General features: G+C 36.3%; 1 protein-coding gene across 1 annotated transcript; it reads right to left on the minus strand.

The window, feature by feature from the left end:
- Positions 1-174: 174 nt before the first annotated feature.
- LOC137734407 (uncharacterized) lies at positions 175-6028 on the minus strand. Its single transcript, XM_088699606.1, has 6 exons — positions 5950-6028; positions 5605-5752; positions 5445-5533; positions 1564-3796; positions 1071-1467; positions 175-966 (listed from the first exon to the last, which is right to left on the minus strand). The coding sequence occupies exons 4-6, from the start codon at positions 3789-3791 to the stop codon at positions 211-213; spliced, it is 3381 nt and encodes a 1126-aa protein (XP_088555732.1). The 5' UTR covers positions 3792-3796; positions 5445-5533; positions 5605-5752; positions 5950-6028; the 3' UTR covers positions 175-210.
- Positions 6029-18986: the final 12958 nt, after the last annotated feature.

The following is an 18986-nucleotide window of genomic DNA, read 5'->3' on the forward strand; positions in this document are numbered from 1 at the left end:
GTTAAGGAAGTAGGACCGAAAACTTTATCTGCAGACAGAAGAAACCAATGAACCAATTACTTAATGTGAACCATCACATCTAAGAAAACTACAACGCATATAATTTCTATATAAAGAAGAAGAATTTGAGGGGAGCAGATTCTTCCTGTGCCTTTTTTAGTTTGACTTTGCCTCTCCTTAACCTCCTGGTTTTTCCTTTACAATTAGATATTAATCCTCATCCGAACTACAATAATAACTCTCGCTATCCTCACTACTATCATTTTCGGATTTCCATTCGTCCTCATCTTCGTTTGCCTCTTCCGGTGCATTGTATCGTGGCAAATCATCAAGGTCAATTGATATTTCAAATTCGGGAACTCCAGCTACTTCAAATGGTTCTTGGACAACATTAGTATCCCGGAGTGTTTCTTCACCAAATTCTATCAAAGATGAAAACTGTTGGTCAGCGACGTTGTCGTCGTTGTCATCATGATCTAGTTCCGGAATATCATATAGCCCTCTTCGATCAATCTTCTGAACAACATTCCAACCATTGCCGGCTTTAGGGTCGTCTAGATAGAATATTTGTTTCGCCATAGTTGCCAAAATGTATGGGTCTTCATCGTACCAACATCTGGTAGTGTTTACTGATAGTAAACCATGGTCTCGCTTAACACTCGTTCGGTTATGTGGGTTTGTATCAAACCAAACACACTTAAACAGTATCACTTGACACCTGTCTTTGTAAAGCAATTGTACTACACTAGTTAGTTTGCCATAAAAATCAATGTCTTCATTATCGCCAGCACCCGGGACGTGGACACCACTATTTTGAGTAGACAACTTGTCATCACGTGTTGCCCCTAAGAACTTGATCCCATTGACATGACAACCTGAGAACAATTCAACGTGAAGCGGTCCTCTCGCCAAGTTATATAATTGTTCATCGTAAGAGGGTGAATTCAATTCCTTCAATTTGTTCATCTAATATAACATATACAAAAAGTTAACCTATTAGTGTAACCAAATTTAAAGACGGGCATGAACAATTTAGAAAATATGCTCAATTCAAAACATATACAACTTACATGTTCGTGAAACCACGAAGGAAATAATTCACGGTGCTTCTTGGCATATAAATGCGAAGGATGTTCTCGCTTCATCAACTGTTCATGTTGTTCAAGGTATGGCAAAACCTCGTCACAATTGTTGAGTATGAACCAATGCGCTACCTCCATGTCATTTTTAGTAAACGATTCGCCTTTTACAGAATTGCCGAATGGTCGCGCAATTTGGGCAAAAACAGACAGTTTCTCTTTTCTGACACCACCGTCATTATTGCGTTGAGGACGATTGAAAGCTGTCTCAACATCTTGAAGATACATTGCACAAAAAGTAAGTGACTCATATGCGACCCATGCTTCCACAAGTGATCCTTCGGGCTTTGCCCTATTTCGAACACACTTTTTCAACTCACCAAGATATCTACACAAATAAAAGGGTAGATACAAATTATTCAAAGTGTTCATTGATCATGAATCTGTTATATATATATATATATATATATGCTTAAATAAGTACCTTTCTATTGGATACATCCATCGACAATTGACTGGTCCGGCAAGCAATGCCTCATCTGGTAAGTGAATCATCACGTGAATCATACTTGTAAAGAAAGCTGGAGGAAATATCTGTTCGAACTTGCATAAGACGTTCACAATGTCGTCTTGCAATTGTTTAATATCCGACTTCCGCAAACACCTTGCAGTTAACTGTGAAAAAAATCTCGACAACAACACTATTGGTTTCACCACATCAAGAGGCAATAAGTGTCGAATACCAACCGGTAGAAGGCGTTGGAGTATCACATGACAGTCATGACTCTTCATGTTTGAAAATTTACACCCACTTACGTTCACGCAACGCGAGATATTGGAAGCATACCCATCTGGAAACTTTACAGAAGAAATAAAGTTGAAAAACTCTTTCTTCCCATTCGGCTTAACTGTAAAAAAAGGATGGCCTTTCTTCAATGTACCACCAACTTTCTTCACCCACAAGGATGACCTAATGCCCATTCGTTCCAAATCAAGGCGAGCTTGGACCGTGTCCTTCGTTTTTCCTTCAATGTCTAGAATTGTCCCAACCAAAGTATCAAACACATTTTTCTCAATATGCATAACATCGAGGTTGTGTCTCAATTTTAACTTTGACCAGTACGGGAGCTCAAATAACATACTCTTGTGCGTCCAGTTTAGATTTGTAGTTGGTCTAGGCTTACTGACCCCTTTGCCAAAATGACCAAATTCCAAATGGTTTAACTGATCCAAAATCTCATCTCCGGACCATTCTCTTGGTCTTGGCTGAGTCTCTTTTGTGCCGTGGAAGGCTTTATCATTCTGACGCCACTCGTTGTCCCAAGAGAGCCATCTACGATGACCAAGATAACAAACTTTTCTCGCATGCCAAGACGATGTTACATTCTCCTTGCATATTGGACATGCCAAATAACCCTTAGTCATCCACCCTGAAACCATTGCATACGCGGGAAAATCGTTTACTGTCCACATCACTGCTGCTCGCATGGTGAACATCTGCCCAGTAGACTTATCGTATGTACGAACACCGTTTTCCCATAAATCTTTTAGCTCATCAACCAATGGTCGCAAATAAACATCAATGGAATTTCTTGGATCTTCGGTAATTAATAGAGTCAACATCATGTATTCTTTTTTCATGCACTTCCAAGGTGGCAGATTATAAGGAAACATAACGACCGGCCAAGTGCTGTGGATTTGGTTTAGAACCCCGAACGGATTAAATCCGTCGGTAGCAAGTCCCAATCTTATGTTTCGCGGGTCAGCTGCAAAATCAGGGTACATCCGATCGAATTCTTTCCATGCCTCTCCATCTGCAGGATGCCTCATCACATCGTCATTTACCCGTCTTTCTTTATGCCATCTCATATCGGTTGCAGTATGCATCGACATGTACAATCGCTGCAACCTAGGCTTTAATGGAAGATAACGCATTACTTTTTGTGGAATCTTGGTCTTTCTATTCTGTGATGTCATTTTAAACCTCGGCTCATTGCATACAGGGCATTTATCCAACTGTATGTTCTCCTTATAGAACAATATACAATTATTTACACATGCGTGAATTTTTTCATACCCCAATCCAAGACCCTTCAACACTTTTTGGGCACTTTTATGATCTTCAGGTAAACAATTGTCCTTTGGAAGCATCCTCTTGATAACTCCCAAAAAGTAATCAAAACACTTGTTTGACAAACGAAACTTCATCTTGCCATGCATCAACTCCACAATTGCCGTGAGCACTGAAAAGTTCTCGCAACCCGGATATAATTCTTGCTTGGCATTTTTCAATAGTTTTTCATAGTTTTTAAATGCCTCACTGTCCATGGTTGGACGGTCTTCATCTCCCCCTTCCTGATTGGTGTTGCTCGAGGCGTATGGATAAACATCATTTACAATATTCATAACTTGTTCACTAGGATCCACATTAGATTCAACAGTCTCCACTCGTGTCACATATGAAGACGAAGCTTGGTCTAATCGTTCTCCATGATGATACCAAGTAGTATAGGTCTCCAGCATCCCATTTCTTACTAAATGAAATCGAACATTTTCGAATGTCTCCCACATTGAGTTGTTACACCTCCTACACGGACATCGGATATGAGTTGAACCTCGGCTGTGTCTAATTGCGAATTTAGTGAACTCTTCTATTCCATCCAAGTACTCAACATCACATCTATTATGATTATGTATCCACTGTCTGTCCATTTTGTCTGCAATCCCAATAAAAGTACAAGAGTTACAACAACTTCAACTACTGTATTGTCACCTTATTCCTCCGGTAAGGGCCCTATCCCATTTAGGAATGCATAGTTATGTGCCGTAATTTACGATTGCAATGGATTAAATTTCGACGTGGGCTAATTTCGGCAGCATCTCCTTACAGTCCTTCAAGTGCACGCCGTAGATACATAATATCCACCGTGTACTCGAAGAACAACAGGAAATGTTACCAAAATTTCCACTATCGAAACCTAATCCGTGAACCGCACACTACAACACATAACTATGCATTCCCAAACTGTCCATAAAATGGGACAATTCAAGAATTAATTGGACCGCAGTCATGCTTTTGCATCCATACACGAAATCCAACTAATTCTCAAATGGGAAACTAAGTTTTTCTTGACAAAAGTGTACGAAGTTAAGTAGTATTAATTTCGTACAACACAAAACAATTTTGTACGTGACGTACAAAAATTTGTGCATACAAATAAATTAAATCCCAATAATTACTAAAGCTAAATAAACTAGATAAAATTAATAAAGATCAATTACAAATTCAATCCCAAAAAACTCTAACATGACCTAAAAAGGGCATACCACGCAGGCAAAAGTACACAATAACAAGTATAAGGAATCTGAAGTTAGTTGCTCAAAAATTGGTGTTCATATGTGATCAGGGGAAATAATATAGCTATATAAAATAGGTTAAAAGGAAAACCAAACTCTTGACCGAAATTTTAGATCTTTACAATCTTCCTTAAAATATTGCTTTTGCTTTTATTTTTTTATGGTAATTTAAAAAATTTCCTATCCATGAGGATTAAAAGCTCCTTTGCACCATTAATAGATTCCGTAAATCTTCATAGAGGGCATGATATGATATGCTATAAACTGTAAAGATGAAGGGATTGTTCATAAATTTCGAAAGAGTGTCCTGTTTGTCCACCATTCTTGTTTCATATATCGAAGTAGACAGCTATTTTATAATGTCAGTTTTGATTTATCAGTAGTCCAGTGATCATTTCGTTTAATTCAGATTGTTTGTTCATGTAATGGTATTCGACAGGTACATTTTCTTGTGGGACACTAATATCTGTCATATGTGTGATTTAGAGTGCTTAAGTAAGTCGTATAATGTTTATATCCATTATTTCTGCCTTTTGTGAATAAGCTTTTAGTTGTTTAGTGGTTGCTTAGTTTTATTTGTTTCTGTGCATTATGTGTTCTAGGGCCTTAAGTATGTCATGCTATTGTTTTTTGTTTAATTCAGTTACGCAAACTCAAAAGAGCCCATTATTTGCAATCACCTTAATTTACCAAACTTTTTCAAATGAATTTAATTTATGATGATTTGAAGTAAACGTCATTTTAATTTCCATTGTTGGTAGATTCGCACAAGACATGTATGCTTGTATTAGGCTATAAAATGAAAAGTTTTCCCTTCGTTCAATTTCACGTTTTTGCTCACGTTTTAATCTCTCTTCCTTGCGTTGCCTCTCACACATCAACCTCTCTTTTCTTTTCATCTCTCACGTTTTTCCATTTCCTTGTTTTATAAACAGAAAAATCAAAATATCATCATATTAATTGCTATATATGCTTCAGAAAAAATTGTTTAGGACTTAAAAATAGAACCTTTCTCCTCAGAATTTCTTGTTTCTCCAGCTCCTTGCGGATCCGCAACTCATGAGCTTCAACTTCTTTAGCGATTCTCGCTTCTTCACCTACAAGATGCAACTAGTTAAGTCCTTGGTTGACAAAATATACTATACTAAAGTTAACTAAACAAGTATACCTTGCGTTTCCTCTCAATTCTTAGGATAGAGTCATTAATTTGGCCTTCAGATAATACGTTAGAGTTTTCTAGTGCAGCTGCAACAACAGGGGGATCACTAAACTGAGTATTTACCCTCACGTTAGAGAAGGAGTCCCTTTGTGCTACACTGCCATCATCAATAGGAGATCAAAATTTTCAATATATTGGGAATTTACCAAACTGAGTATTTACCCTCAATCATATATGCATGATAAGAACAAAAAAGATCAAAATTTTCAATATATTTGGTAATATTAACAAAAATTTCAATACAATCATATATATAAAAAAAATGGATGAATAACATAGATGTTTTTAAATCACCTGAGTGTGATCAGGTGGCTACGGAGGTCTGCAGGTGAGGAATGGAGGTCTGCAGGTGAGGAAGAGGGGAAGGCAGCTATGGAGCTTTGGACTTGGGTTAGAACACTGGAAAGAAAGACAAAAAGAGATATTTTCGTGTTCACTTTGCGCGACGTAGTGAACCTGCGTCGCGCAAAGTTGGAAAAAGCGGTAAAATATCCATAGTTTGGCGGCAAATCTTGCGCGACGCATAACTACGTCGCGCAAAACAGGTTTGCGCGACGCACTTAAACCTAGGTCGCGCAAAGTCCCTTTTTTTTTTTTTTTTTTTTTTTTTTTTTTTTTTTTACCCGTTTTGCTTATAAGTACAAAATAAATAAATTAAAATCTACTTAGTAAATACATATACCATTGAATTTGATAGGAAACACATTATCCGAAATTAGTTTCAATGATCCAACCGTCAAACTTGTTTGTATATACTTGGAGATCCCATACGCCAAATATCACAAAAAACAAACATGCAGAGATTAAGTAATGAGACAAACCTTTTCGACGGCTATAAACGAAAAATCACGATTTAACGGTTATATTAACTCCGATTTTGATGATTTTTGACAACTACACTCATTGACCCTACATGAATACAACAAACTGGTTCGATTTTCAATTTAAAATATTTACAAAAGTGGATACCACAAAATATTATGTTATACTTAATGAAAATATAAATAAACTCCAAGTGTTAGTGAATCTATTGTTTTGATGGGATACGCATTGTACAAAACTAGTTTCAACGATCCAACCGTCAAACTTGTTTGTATATGCATTGGGATCGCATACACCAAAAATCGCAAAAAAAAAACGTGTAGAGATCAAATAACGGGACAAACCTTTTCGACGGCTATAAACGAAAAATCATGATTTAACGGTTGTATTAACTCCGATTTTGTTGATTTTTTACAGCTACACTCATTGACCCTATATGAATACAACAAACTAATTCGATCGTCCATTTAAAATATTTACACAAGTGGATACCACAAAATATTATGTTATACTTAATGAAAGTTTAAATAAATTCCAAGTGTTAGTGAATCTAATGTTTTGATGGGATAAGCATTGTACAAAACTAGTTTCAACGATCCAACCGTCTAACTTATTTGTATATGCTTTGAGATCGCATACGCCAAAAATTGTAAAAAACAAACGTGTAGAGATTAAACAACGGGACAAACCTTTTCGACGGCTATAAACGAAAAATTATGATTTAACGGTTATATTAACTCCGATTTTGATGATTTTTTACAGCTGCACTGTTTAACCCTATATGAATACAATGAACTGATTCGATCGTCAATTTAAAACATTTACACAAGTGGATACCACAAAAGAAAAAGGCAATGCAAGAACCCCAAAAGAAAAGAAAAAGGCCAAAAAAAAAAAAAAAGGGACTTTGCGCGACCTAGGTAGTACTGCGTCGCGCAAGCCTGTTTTGCGCGACGCAGTACTACCTAGGTCGCGCAAAGTCCTTTTTTTTTTTTTGTTTTTTTACCCGTTTTGCTTATAAGTACAAAATAAATAAATTAAAATCTACTTAGTAAATACATATACCATTGAATTTGATAGGAAATGCATTGTACCAAACTAATTTCAAAAATCCAACCATCAAACTTGTTTGTATATACTTGGAGATCCCATACGCCAAAAATCGCAAAAAACAAACATGCAGAGATTAAGTAACGGGACAAACCTTTTCGACGGCTATAAACAAAAAATCACGATTTAACGGTTATATTAACTCCGATTTTGATGATTTTTTACAACAACACTCATTCACCCTATATGAATACAACAAACTGATTCGATCGTCAATTTAAAATATTTACACAAGTGGATACTACAAAATATTATGTTATACTTAATGAAAGTATAAATAAATTCCAAGTGTTAGTGAATCTAATGTTTTGATGGGATACGCATTGTACAAAACTAGTTTCAACGATCCAACCGTCAAACTTGTTTGTATATGCTTTGAGATCGCATACGCCAAAAATTGTAAAAAACAAACGCGTAGGGATCAAACAACGGGACAAACCTTTTCGACAGCTATAAACGAAAAATTACGATTTAACGGTTATATTAACTCCGATTTTGATGATTTTTTACAACTACACTCATTGACCTATATGAATACAACAAACTGATTCGATCTTCAATTTAAAATATTTACAAAAGTGGATACTACAAAATATTATGTTATACTTAATGAAAGTATAAATAAACTCCAAGTGTTAGTGAATCTAATGATTTCATAGGATACGCATTGTACGAAACTAGTTTCAACAATCCAACTGTCAAACTTGTTTGTATATGCTTTGAGATCCAATACGCCAAAAATTGTAAAAAACAAACAAGTACAGATCAAATAACGGGACGACGGCTATAAACGAAAAATCAAGATTTAACGGTTATATTAACTTCGATTTTGACGATTTTTTACAGCTACACTCCTTAATCTTATATGAATGCAAGAAACTCATTCAATCGTCGATTTCAAATATTTACACAAGTGGATACCACAAAATCTTATGTTATACTTGATGAAAGTATACATATACTCCAAGTGTTAGTGAATCTCATGTTTTCATGGGATACGCATTGTACGAAACTAGTTTCAACGATCCAACCGTCAAACATGTTTGTATATGCTTTGAGATTGCATACGCCAAAAATTGTAAAAAAAAAACGTGTAGAGATTAAACAACGGGACAAACCTTTTTGACGGCTATAAACGAAAAATTACGATTTAACGGTTATATTAACTCCGATTTTGATGATTTTTTACAGCTACATTGTTTAACCCTATATGAATATAATGAACTGATTCGATCGTCAATTTAAAACATTTACACAAGTGGATACCACAAAAGAAAAAGGCAATGCAAGAACCCCAAAAGAAAAGGAAAAGGCAAAAAAAAAAAACAGAGTACTTTGCGCGACGTAGGTACAATTACGTCGCGCAAGCCTGTTTTGCCCGACGCAGTTGTACCTACGTCGCGCAAAGTCCTCTGTTTTTTTTTTTTTTTTTTTTTTACCCGTTTTGCTTATGAGTACAAAATAAATTAATTAAAATCTACTTAGTAAATACATATACCATTGAATTTGATAGGAAATGCATTGTACCAAACTAATTTCAAAAATCCAACCGTCAAACTTGTTTGTATATACTTGGAGATCCCATACGCCAAAAATAAAAAAAATAAAAACATGCAGAGATTAAGTAACAAGACAAACCTTTTCGACGGCTATAAACAAAAAATCACGATTTAACGGTTATTAATAACTCTGATTTTGATGATGTTTTACAACAACACTCATTGATTCTGTATAAATACAACAAACTGATTCGATCTTCAATTTAAAATATTTACAAAAGTGGATACCACAAAATATTATGTTATACTTAATGAAAGTATAAATAAACTCCAAGTGTTAGTGAATCTAATGTTTTCATGGGATACGCATTGTACAAAACTAGTTTCAACAATCCAACCGTCAAACTTGTTTGTATATGCTTTGAGATCGTATACGCCAAAAATTGTAATAAACAAACGTGTAGAGATCAAACAACGGGACAAACCATTTCGACGGCTATAAATGAAAAATCACGATTTAACGGTTATATTAACTCCGATTTTGATGATTTTTTACAACTACACTCATTGACCCTATATGAATACAACAAATTGATTCGATCTTCAATTTAAAATATTTACAAAAGTGGATACTACAAAATATTATGTTATACTTAATGAAAGTATAAATAAACTCCAAGTGTGAGTGAATCTAATGTTTTCATGGGATACGCATTGTACGAAACTAGTTTCAACGATCCAACCGTCAAATTTGTTTGTATATGCTTTGAGATCCCATACGCCAAAAATTGTAAAAAACAAACATGTAGAGATCAAACAACGGGACAAACCTTTTCGACGGCTATAAACGAAAAATCATGATTTAACGGTTATATTAGCTCCGATTTTGTTGATTTTTTACAGCTACACTCATTGACCCTATATGAATACAATAAACTGATTCGATCGTCCATTTAAAATATTTACACAAGTGCATACCACAAAATATTATGTTATACTTATGAAAGTTTAAATAAATTCCAAGTGTTAGTGAATCTAATGTTTTGATGGGATACGCATTGTACAAAACTAGTTTCAACGATCCAACCGTCAAACTTGTTTGTATATGCTTTGAGATCGCATACGCCAAAAATTGTAAAAAACAAGCGTGTAGAGATTAAACAACGGGACAAACCTTTTCGACGGCTATAAACGAAAAATTACGATTTAACGGTTATATTAACTCCGATTTTGATGATTTTTTACAGCTGCACTGTTTAACCCTATATGAATACAATGAACTGATTCGATTGTCAATTTAAAACATTTACACAAGTGGATACTACAAAAGAAAAAGGCAATGCAAGAAACCCAAAAGAAAAGGAAAGGACTTTGCGCGACGAACCTTTGCGCGACTGCATATGGCGCTGCGCAAAACACCTTTGCGCGACGCAGGATCTGATGCGTCGCGCAAAGCTGTTTTGCGCGACGCCATCCTTGGTCGCGCAAAGGTTCGTCGCGCAAATGCCTTTTGCGCGACGTTGTGTGTTTTTGGTCGCGCAAACATACTTTGCGCGACGAAAGTTGATCCGTCGCGCAAACATGTTTTTCTACTAGTTAGGTCTAAAAGTGGTAATAAACATAATTTTAAACATGCAGCCACCTTGCTGTGTAGAATCACCGGTGTATCTCCGACGGAATGCTACAGTTGTTGTCATAAAACCAATGGTTAGATAGTGCACACGTCGGTGTAAGCAACTAAACACATCATAACTCGTGCTGATAGACGAAAACTGGACATGAAATGAAGTAGATAATTCCAAGATTTTGAAGAAAAGCTAGAAGAATCATAATATTCTTATACGCTAGCCGGTAATTCCAAGATTTGTAACTTCTGATCGTATATGCTTGTAAAATCATGAACACGAGCATTTTGGCTTCACAACCTATTACCATTGATGCGAGAATTTTATACGCACACAAATTAAACCCTCTTTTATCAATTGTAGTAAGTATGCAAGTAGGGATCGTTCTGGACCGGGGATTAGGAGGGATTGTTAATCACTTGGATTTGACTCAAAAACGTAAAATAAATTTTAAAACACTATACTAGACTCAAAGAATTGCAAAACTAAACTTTAAAACACTCAAACAAACCAAAAGACTCAAACAGTACCCAAAGCACTTATAAACACACGAAAATGTATTTCTAATTAATCTAACACTTTAAAATAAATGGGGGATTGGTTTTGGATGAATTTAAACTAAAACAGAAACTTGGAATTAAAACAGATTCTAAAAAAAAAACGAAATTAATGAAATAGAATGATGAAAAACTAGTTAGAGGGTTCCTTATCCACACATGAACATAAGCATATAATTTGACTCCCAGTTATGACTTCAACAAACGATGAATGACAATGCTCCAAGTTAATTAGGTCCGCTTAAATTAACCTTCAGATTTCCCTAGATTCATTGGATTGAATGGGATACGCATTACAACCAAATTATTCCTAATCAAAGTCTCTCACATGGAATACGCATGATAGAGACATTCAACAAAGATCATTAAGTTCAACGGAAATCATAAACATTGACTAGGCATTCATAACTATGGAATACGCATGTTAATCCAGCCTAGGGTTTACTAAACACAATCGTGACTAGCGATTTTTACTACTCATGAATATAAGTTCATAACGATTAGGTGAAATTCCCTTATATCCTAGCATCAAGTCTTAGGCATGCAAATTAAGTGTCGACCCTCAACCCACATACATAAACAAGTTCTTAATCAAAACAGAAAAGTAACCCACATCTAAAGTTCATGAATTCATAACTGGAGTAAATCAAATCATAACCAACATATGTCCATGGCTTCAAATTCGCCTCTAACTAAAAAGAAATTAGTTTCACATGTTTAACATAATTGAATAACAAGTTAAATTAAACATGAAAACAGAAACAAGAAAAGAAAGAACAAATGGATGGAAAGTTAGCTACGGGGTTCATCTCCACATATGTTATACTTGCATAATAAAACGATTTCCAATTGCATTTCAACAAATCATTAATTCTCAACGCCCCGGGTCAATTAGGTCCGCTTAAATTAACCGTCAAGTTTTCCTTAAGTTAATGAATTGGATGGGTTAGCGCAACGCAATTCACCACATTCTCCAAAAGTCCTTTACGTGAACAGCACAATAAAGATACAATCAAAGATCATTAAGCATTATGAAAACTATAAGTGTTGACGAGGCATTCGTTACTATGATGAGCATGAAACTCGTGCCAAGAATTCATTTAACGCGATTGTTTATAAGCAACCTCCACTACTTGTGAATATAAGTTCATAACGATTAGGTGAAATTCACTTATATTCTAGCGTCATATTTATGCATGAAAATTAAGCGCGCATTCTTAATAAACATTCATAAATAAGTTATCAATCAAACGGTTAAACAAATTGAACCACAACTTATGAAACGCAATTAGAATTAATCAAATCAAAATGCAAGCATAAACATATATTTCGAATCACCCCCTAGCTAAAGGGGGTTTAGTTTATTATAACATTGAAATCAAAGAAATACCTAAACATTCCAACAACTCAAACTTGAATTGTATGAACGTTTAGGCACTCTTCTCTTCCTCGTTGTTGTAGCACAAGGTTTAAGGATAGGTTGGTTGATGGGATGGAAGTGTGGAATGGAGTGGAAATGGAGAAAATGGAGAAGGGGAAATGTTTGTGTATTACAATGGAAAATGAGATTATGGTGCGGATTCCTCTCCTCTTAAACATGAATGAGTGATAGGTATATATAGGTGGAAGTGCATGGATTGATGAAGATTAGTGGGAGATAATGGCAATGCATGGATAATGGATAATGAGAAGTGGACGATTAATGGGAAGTGGAGAGATGGTTTGCACGGTTTTGGGTGGATTAAATGGATGGCTATGGATTAAAGGGAATTAAGGGGTGGTGCGGCTGAATGAATAATGGGAGTATTATAATGGAGTGAATGGCTTAATGGTTGAATAATGGGAGTGTTAGGTTTTTATTAATAATGGGAGGTCACGGCTTGAAACTTTTCTTTTGTTAAATGGGGGGGGGGGTTTAGTGGGAAGGTATAATGGCATATTAGGGTGATGGAATAGATAATAAAATGGCATGAATGGGTGCTCCGAATTAGGGAATAGAATATTAGGGTTATGGAATTATGGTGGCTGATTAATGCACGGTTTTGGATTAAAGGGAATTAGGGTTTATGGATGATGGATAGGAATGGTGGGATGCACGGCTTAGGAGGAAGATTGTGTGATGCATAGTTTTGGACGTTCATTCCTCGTGCTCTATTTGCGTACACCACATTCCAGCTCAGTTTTGCTCCAAAAGCTCCAAATTGCATCATTTCATGTAATATGTCCTTTAAACCTGAAAACACATGAAAGTAGCTTAAAAGACTACTTTAACGAAGAAAACATAACAAAAATGCATAAGAACTAGCTAACTAAGGCGCATAAATATGCTCCTATCAAATACCCCCACACTTAGCTTTTGCTAGTCCTCGAGCAAAACAAAACAAAAGAAACCAAAAACAAAACAAAACGAACAAAACACAACCTACACCTTCCAACAATCGTCTCACGGATTTCCAATGCACATGACAAGTTAAAAATCATTAATCCCACAGATTTTAGCCATCTTTACACTTAAGTACATTCTTAATCATAGTCACCACATACTAGTTCACAATTAAGCATTTAAAACACATTTCGAATGTAGTAACATGCCTTAGAGAATTTGCTCAAATCCTTACAAGATATGCACTTGTTTTTCACACAGATTTTCTGACTACACACCCTACACTAGTTATATGTGAGAAGATTGATGTAAATATGAATTCTAACACTCACATATGTTATATCAAAGAAAGCATTTTCTGGAATGTATATGAATATGATCTCATGAAAGGAATGCTACTAATTAGATGCGAGAACCAGGGACACCATATGCTTACATCAATTCCAAACTCCACATTATTGAAAACATAATGATCAAGATTGAAGCATAAGGGTTGTAATGGGTTAAGGGTGATTGGCTAACAATGAAAGGTAAGGATAACAAACGTTCTTTAGGCAATAACAAGCAAAGTAATGAAATTTGACACTTAGAATCACTCGTGATTGCAGAAACTCACTTAGACACACAAGGGGAAAATTCACACAACTCTTAGGGCCATATTCAATGTTTTGGACCCTTTCTTCAACTACCATAAACATGTGAGCTTATTTTCACTTATTTCATACTCTTTTTCCACGAATTTTTTTTTTTTTTTTTTTTTTTTTTTTCTTTTTATTCTCACTCATGCCTTATTTCTTTTTTTTTTTTTTTTTTTTTTTTTTTTTTTTTTTTTTTTTTTTGTGGCATATCAACACACACACACAAATTCCCCCACACTTGTTGTTTTGCATAATCGAAAGGATTCCCTCTAAATCATGCTTACTATGCTTCAAGAACAAGGGTATGGGTGGTCCTAATCTAGGCTAGGTAGGGATGATATGGATAAACAAATAACAAAGGCTAACGATGGCTCAATGGGGATTATGACCTACAATATATAGTGCATGGGTTGGCTATTTGGTTGATGGCTTCACTACACACTTCATCTTGATATATATTATGCAATCATGCTTTGAATGGAATGGATGCAAGTTCTAGCATTTGGAACTAAGTGATGAAACGCCTTCTAATTAGCAACCAAGCAAGAATAATGAGATCATGCAACGACTTTAGAAAACAAGAAATCACAGAAAATAACTCTCCAAAGAACGTTATAGGCTCAAGTCTCTCAGGGTTGTAGTGTTTGTTTGAGTTCCTTCCTTCAAGCATGTTACAAAAACGAATTTTTTTTTTTTTTTTTTTTTTTTTTCTTTTATGATTGCATGTGAAGTCATACATTATAACCATAACCAACCATTTACCAAGAGTAAATCAAACTTTTCTCTATGTTCATAACTCTTTCTAACCGTCATGCAATTATAAACCAAATCCTTATCATTGTGTTGGAAGGTACCCTAAGACACAAACACACAAAAATGACTCAAAATACTCTTTTTAGGCTTTTCAAAACATTTTCTTCAAATTTTTATGTGATTTTCGGAGTTATAAAACAAAACACACTAAAACACTTAAAAACACCTTAAAACAGCGAGGAATAACATTTGAAGTTATGGGTGATAAAATCCCACGAATTTGCATTAACAACATTAGTTACCCCCCCACACTTAAATCAAACATTGTCCTCAATGTTCTAAGCATAGATTCATACAAAGCATAAGTAAACACACAAAAAGCATTTAAACATACTAAACATGGCAGAATGTAATTAATCAAAGAGAAGAGTTTAGAGACGCAAATCTGGTTATAGAGTGTAAATTCCATCTTCTCCTTGGTAATTGCATTGAGGCTTTGATCTTTGTGAATCCACAGGCTTACTCTTGAACTGCGCTGCTCCCATCGTTGATTTTCCTTTGTGCTACTCTTGAACTGGGCAGCAGGCTTCTTTTGGTCTCCCCCGAAGGTCTGAGCTTACTCCTTTGGTCTGTTTCTTTGTTCAATCTTTCCAATTCGTATTGAAAAGGGTTGGAGGATAACTCAGCCTATGTTTGTCTCCACATGCTTCAATGTATCATTTTCACTTGCCTTGCTTGCTCCCCTTGCAGAAGTGGTCCCTTCTCCGGAAGTGTGTCAACCGTTGAAGATGACTACTCGAGAGCAACTCTAGGTAAGCAATCAGGAATGGATTCCAGGCAGTCGGTTCCAGAACAGAAGACTGACTCCAAGTGCCTCTGATTGCTTTTGTTTACTTTGTCATGCGAGTAATAACAAGGGCAAAGGAAAAGATAGGGAAAGAGCATGATATGAGATACTTTTGCTTTAGACCTTGATGATATGAGATACCTTTGCTTTTGAAGAAGCGGTGAATGAATCAGCACATGTATTTGTTGTGCTGTTTCCACCTGGGTCATATGTACTCCAGGCATCTGGTATCATCATTGGGGAAGAAGGAAGAATTGAGTATTTCGAAAGGCTTTGCTGGGAGTGCGACCTCAGAGGTGAGGAAGAGTTGGGCATTTTCTTCAAGTTTGCCTTGCCATAAGAGACGAAGGTTGACATATATAGAGATAGTGGCGCCTCTTCGATTTCTGAACGACGCCCCTTCGATTTCTGAGCAGGCGGCCCGTCGATTTCTAAACGACACGTAGTTGTGCGGATGCGGCTCCTTTTGAAAAAGCTGCACGCGTTTTCTGAAAAGCAGAGAAAGTGTCGCCGAAATTTACGTTTGTCGGCAAAATTGTAGCTGCGATAATGACCTCCACGTGAACTTTTGACAAAGTTGAACGCGTTTCTGAAAAGCCGAGAACGCGTCGCCTAACTTACGCCGGAAATTTCGGCTTTTTGAATCGATGGACGCATTGCCTTGGCTTCTTATAGAGCTATCGATCACCACAACAAACACACTCTGAAGATTTCCCATTCTTTGAAAATCGACTCCGGCCCTTTGAGAATTAACTCCATCCACCCCATCTCTTTGAACACTTTTGAAAAATGGCAAACCCATCGAACCTTAGCTTAGATTTGAGTCTCAGCAGCGATCCGGTTGCGCCCCGTCAAGGTAATGTATGGCGTCCTTCTTTTTTATCTTCTAACGGTCTTCTTACAGGTGAAGACTCCGTGATGCAGGACGCCACAACAGCTACAATAGTAGCTAGAAACCTCCTTACTCCAAAAGATAGTAGGCTGCTGTCAGGACGGTCCGATGAGTTGGCCGTTCAAGAGTCCCTCGCACTTAGTGTTCAGTGTGCGAGTTCTGTGTCCAACATGGGCCAACGCCTGCTTGCCCGCTCCCGTCAGGTGGAATCATTGATGGCGGAGGTGGAAAGTCTTAAGCAAGAGATCAAACTGCTTAAGTACGAGAATAGAAGTTTGCATGTGCTTGCAAACAACTATTCGACGGGCATGAAAAGGAAGCTTGATGAGCTGCAAGAATCCAATGGTCGTATGCAAAGTGACCGTCAAAGTGACCGTCAAAGGCTTGCGGCTTACTTCCAGAGGCATATTTTTCCTGGGTCATCCAGCGCTTGGCCAAGTATTGAGGCCTGGAATGCTCTAGCTCCGATGCCTTCCGCTCCGAGGGCTTCCGCTCCGATGCCTCCCGCTTCTATGCCTCCTGCTTCTATGCCTCCTGCTCCTATGCCTTCCGCTCCGATGCCTTCCGCTCCTATGCCTTCCGCTCCGACGCCTTGTAGTGGGGCTTCACGTAAACAACCTTTGTGAAGCTCCATCTTTCTCCATGTTTAGTATCTTTTTTTTTTTTTTTTTTTTTTTTTTTTTTTTATGAACATGCTTTGTTTTATTTAGTGCATTGGGTTGCCTCCCAAGTAGCGCTTTCTTTTACGTCTTGCAGCCGGACGAAGAACCCAATCACTCCAGGATATGTTCACGAATCAGATGAGAACTCCGAGTCATAAACTAGTACCTAGAACAAGAAACAAAACACAAATCAGAAACTAAAACTAAAATACATAATAAAAACGAACAATCCAAGGAATTAGCAAATTTTCTAATCCCCGGCAACGGCGCCAAAATTTGATGCGAGAATTTTATACGCACACAAATTAAACCCTCTTTTATCAATTGTAGTAAGTATGCAAGTAGGGATCGTTCTGGACCGGGGATTAGGAGGGATTGTTAATCACTTGGATTTGACTCAAAAACGTAAAATAAATTTTAAAACACTATACTAGACTCAAAGAATTGCAAAACTAAACTTTAAAACACTCAAACAAACCAAAAGACTCAAACAGTACCCAAAGCACTTATAAACACACGAAAATGTATTTCTAATTAATCTAACACTTTAAAATAAATGGGGGATTGGTTTTGGATGAATTTAAACTAAAACAGAAACTTGGAATTAAAACAGATTCTAAAAAAAAAACGAAATTAATGAAATAGAATGATGAAAAACTAGTTAGAGGGTTCCTTATCCACACATGAACATAAGCATATAATTTGACTCCCAGTTATGACTTCAACAAACGATGAATGACAATGCTCCAAGTTAATTAGGTCCGCTTAAATTAACCTTCAGATTTCCCTAGATTCATTGGATTGAATGGGATACGCATTACAACCAAATTATTCCTAATCAAAGTCTCTCACATGGAATACGCATGATAGAGACATTCAACAAAGATCATTAAGTTCAACGGAAATCATAAACATTGACTAGGCATTCATAACTATGGAATACGCATGTTAATCCAGCCTAGGGTTTACTAAACACAATCGTGACTAGCGATTTTTACTACTCATGAATATAAGTTCATAACGATTAGGTGAAATTCCCTTATATCCTAGCATCAAGTCTTAGGCATGCAAATTAAGTGTCGACCCTCAACCCACATACATAAACAAGTTCTTAATCAAAACAGAAAAGTAACCCACATCTAAAGTTCATGAATTCATAACTGGAGTAAATCAAATCATAACCAACATATGTCCATGGCTTCAAATTCGCCTCTAACTAAAAAGAAATTAGTTTCACATGTTTAACATAATTGAATAACAAGTTAAATTAAACATGAAAACAGAAACAAGAAAAGAAAGAACAAATGGATGGAAAGTTAGCTACGGGGTTCATCTCCACATATGTTATACTTGCATAATAAAACGATTTCCAATTGCATTTCAACAAATCATTAATTCTCAACGCCCCGGGTCAATTAGGTCCGCTTAAATTAACCGTCAAGTTTTCCTTAAGTTAATGAATTGGATGGGTTAGCGCAACGCAATTCACCACATTCTCCAAAAGTCCTTTACGTGAACAGCACAATAAAGATACAATCAAAGA

This window comes from Pyrus communis, chromosome 9, assembly GCF_041283825.1.
Source record: "Pyrus communis isolate YQ-2024b chromosome 9, ASM4128382v1, whole genome shotgun sequence".
Taxonomy (NCBI): domain Eukaryota; kingdom Viridiplantae; phylum Streptophyta; class Magnoliopsida; order Rosales; family Rosaceae; genus Pyrus; species Pyrus communis.

Excerpts from the sequence above, each read along its gene's own strand:
- LOC137734407 (XM_088699606.1), bottom strand. The coding sequence starts at position 3,791 with ATGGACAGACAGTGGATACATAATCATAATAGATGTGATGTTGAGTAC. Across the intron at positions 1,468-1,563 it reads TGGATGTATCCAATAGAAAG|ATATCTTGGTGAGTTGAAAA; the intron begins GTACTTATTTAA and ends TTATTTGTGTAG. Across the intron at positions 967-1,070 it reads CTTCGTGGTTTCACGAACAT|ATGAACAAATTGAAGGAATT; the intron begins GTAAGTTGTATA and ends ATGTTATATTAG.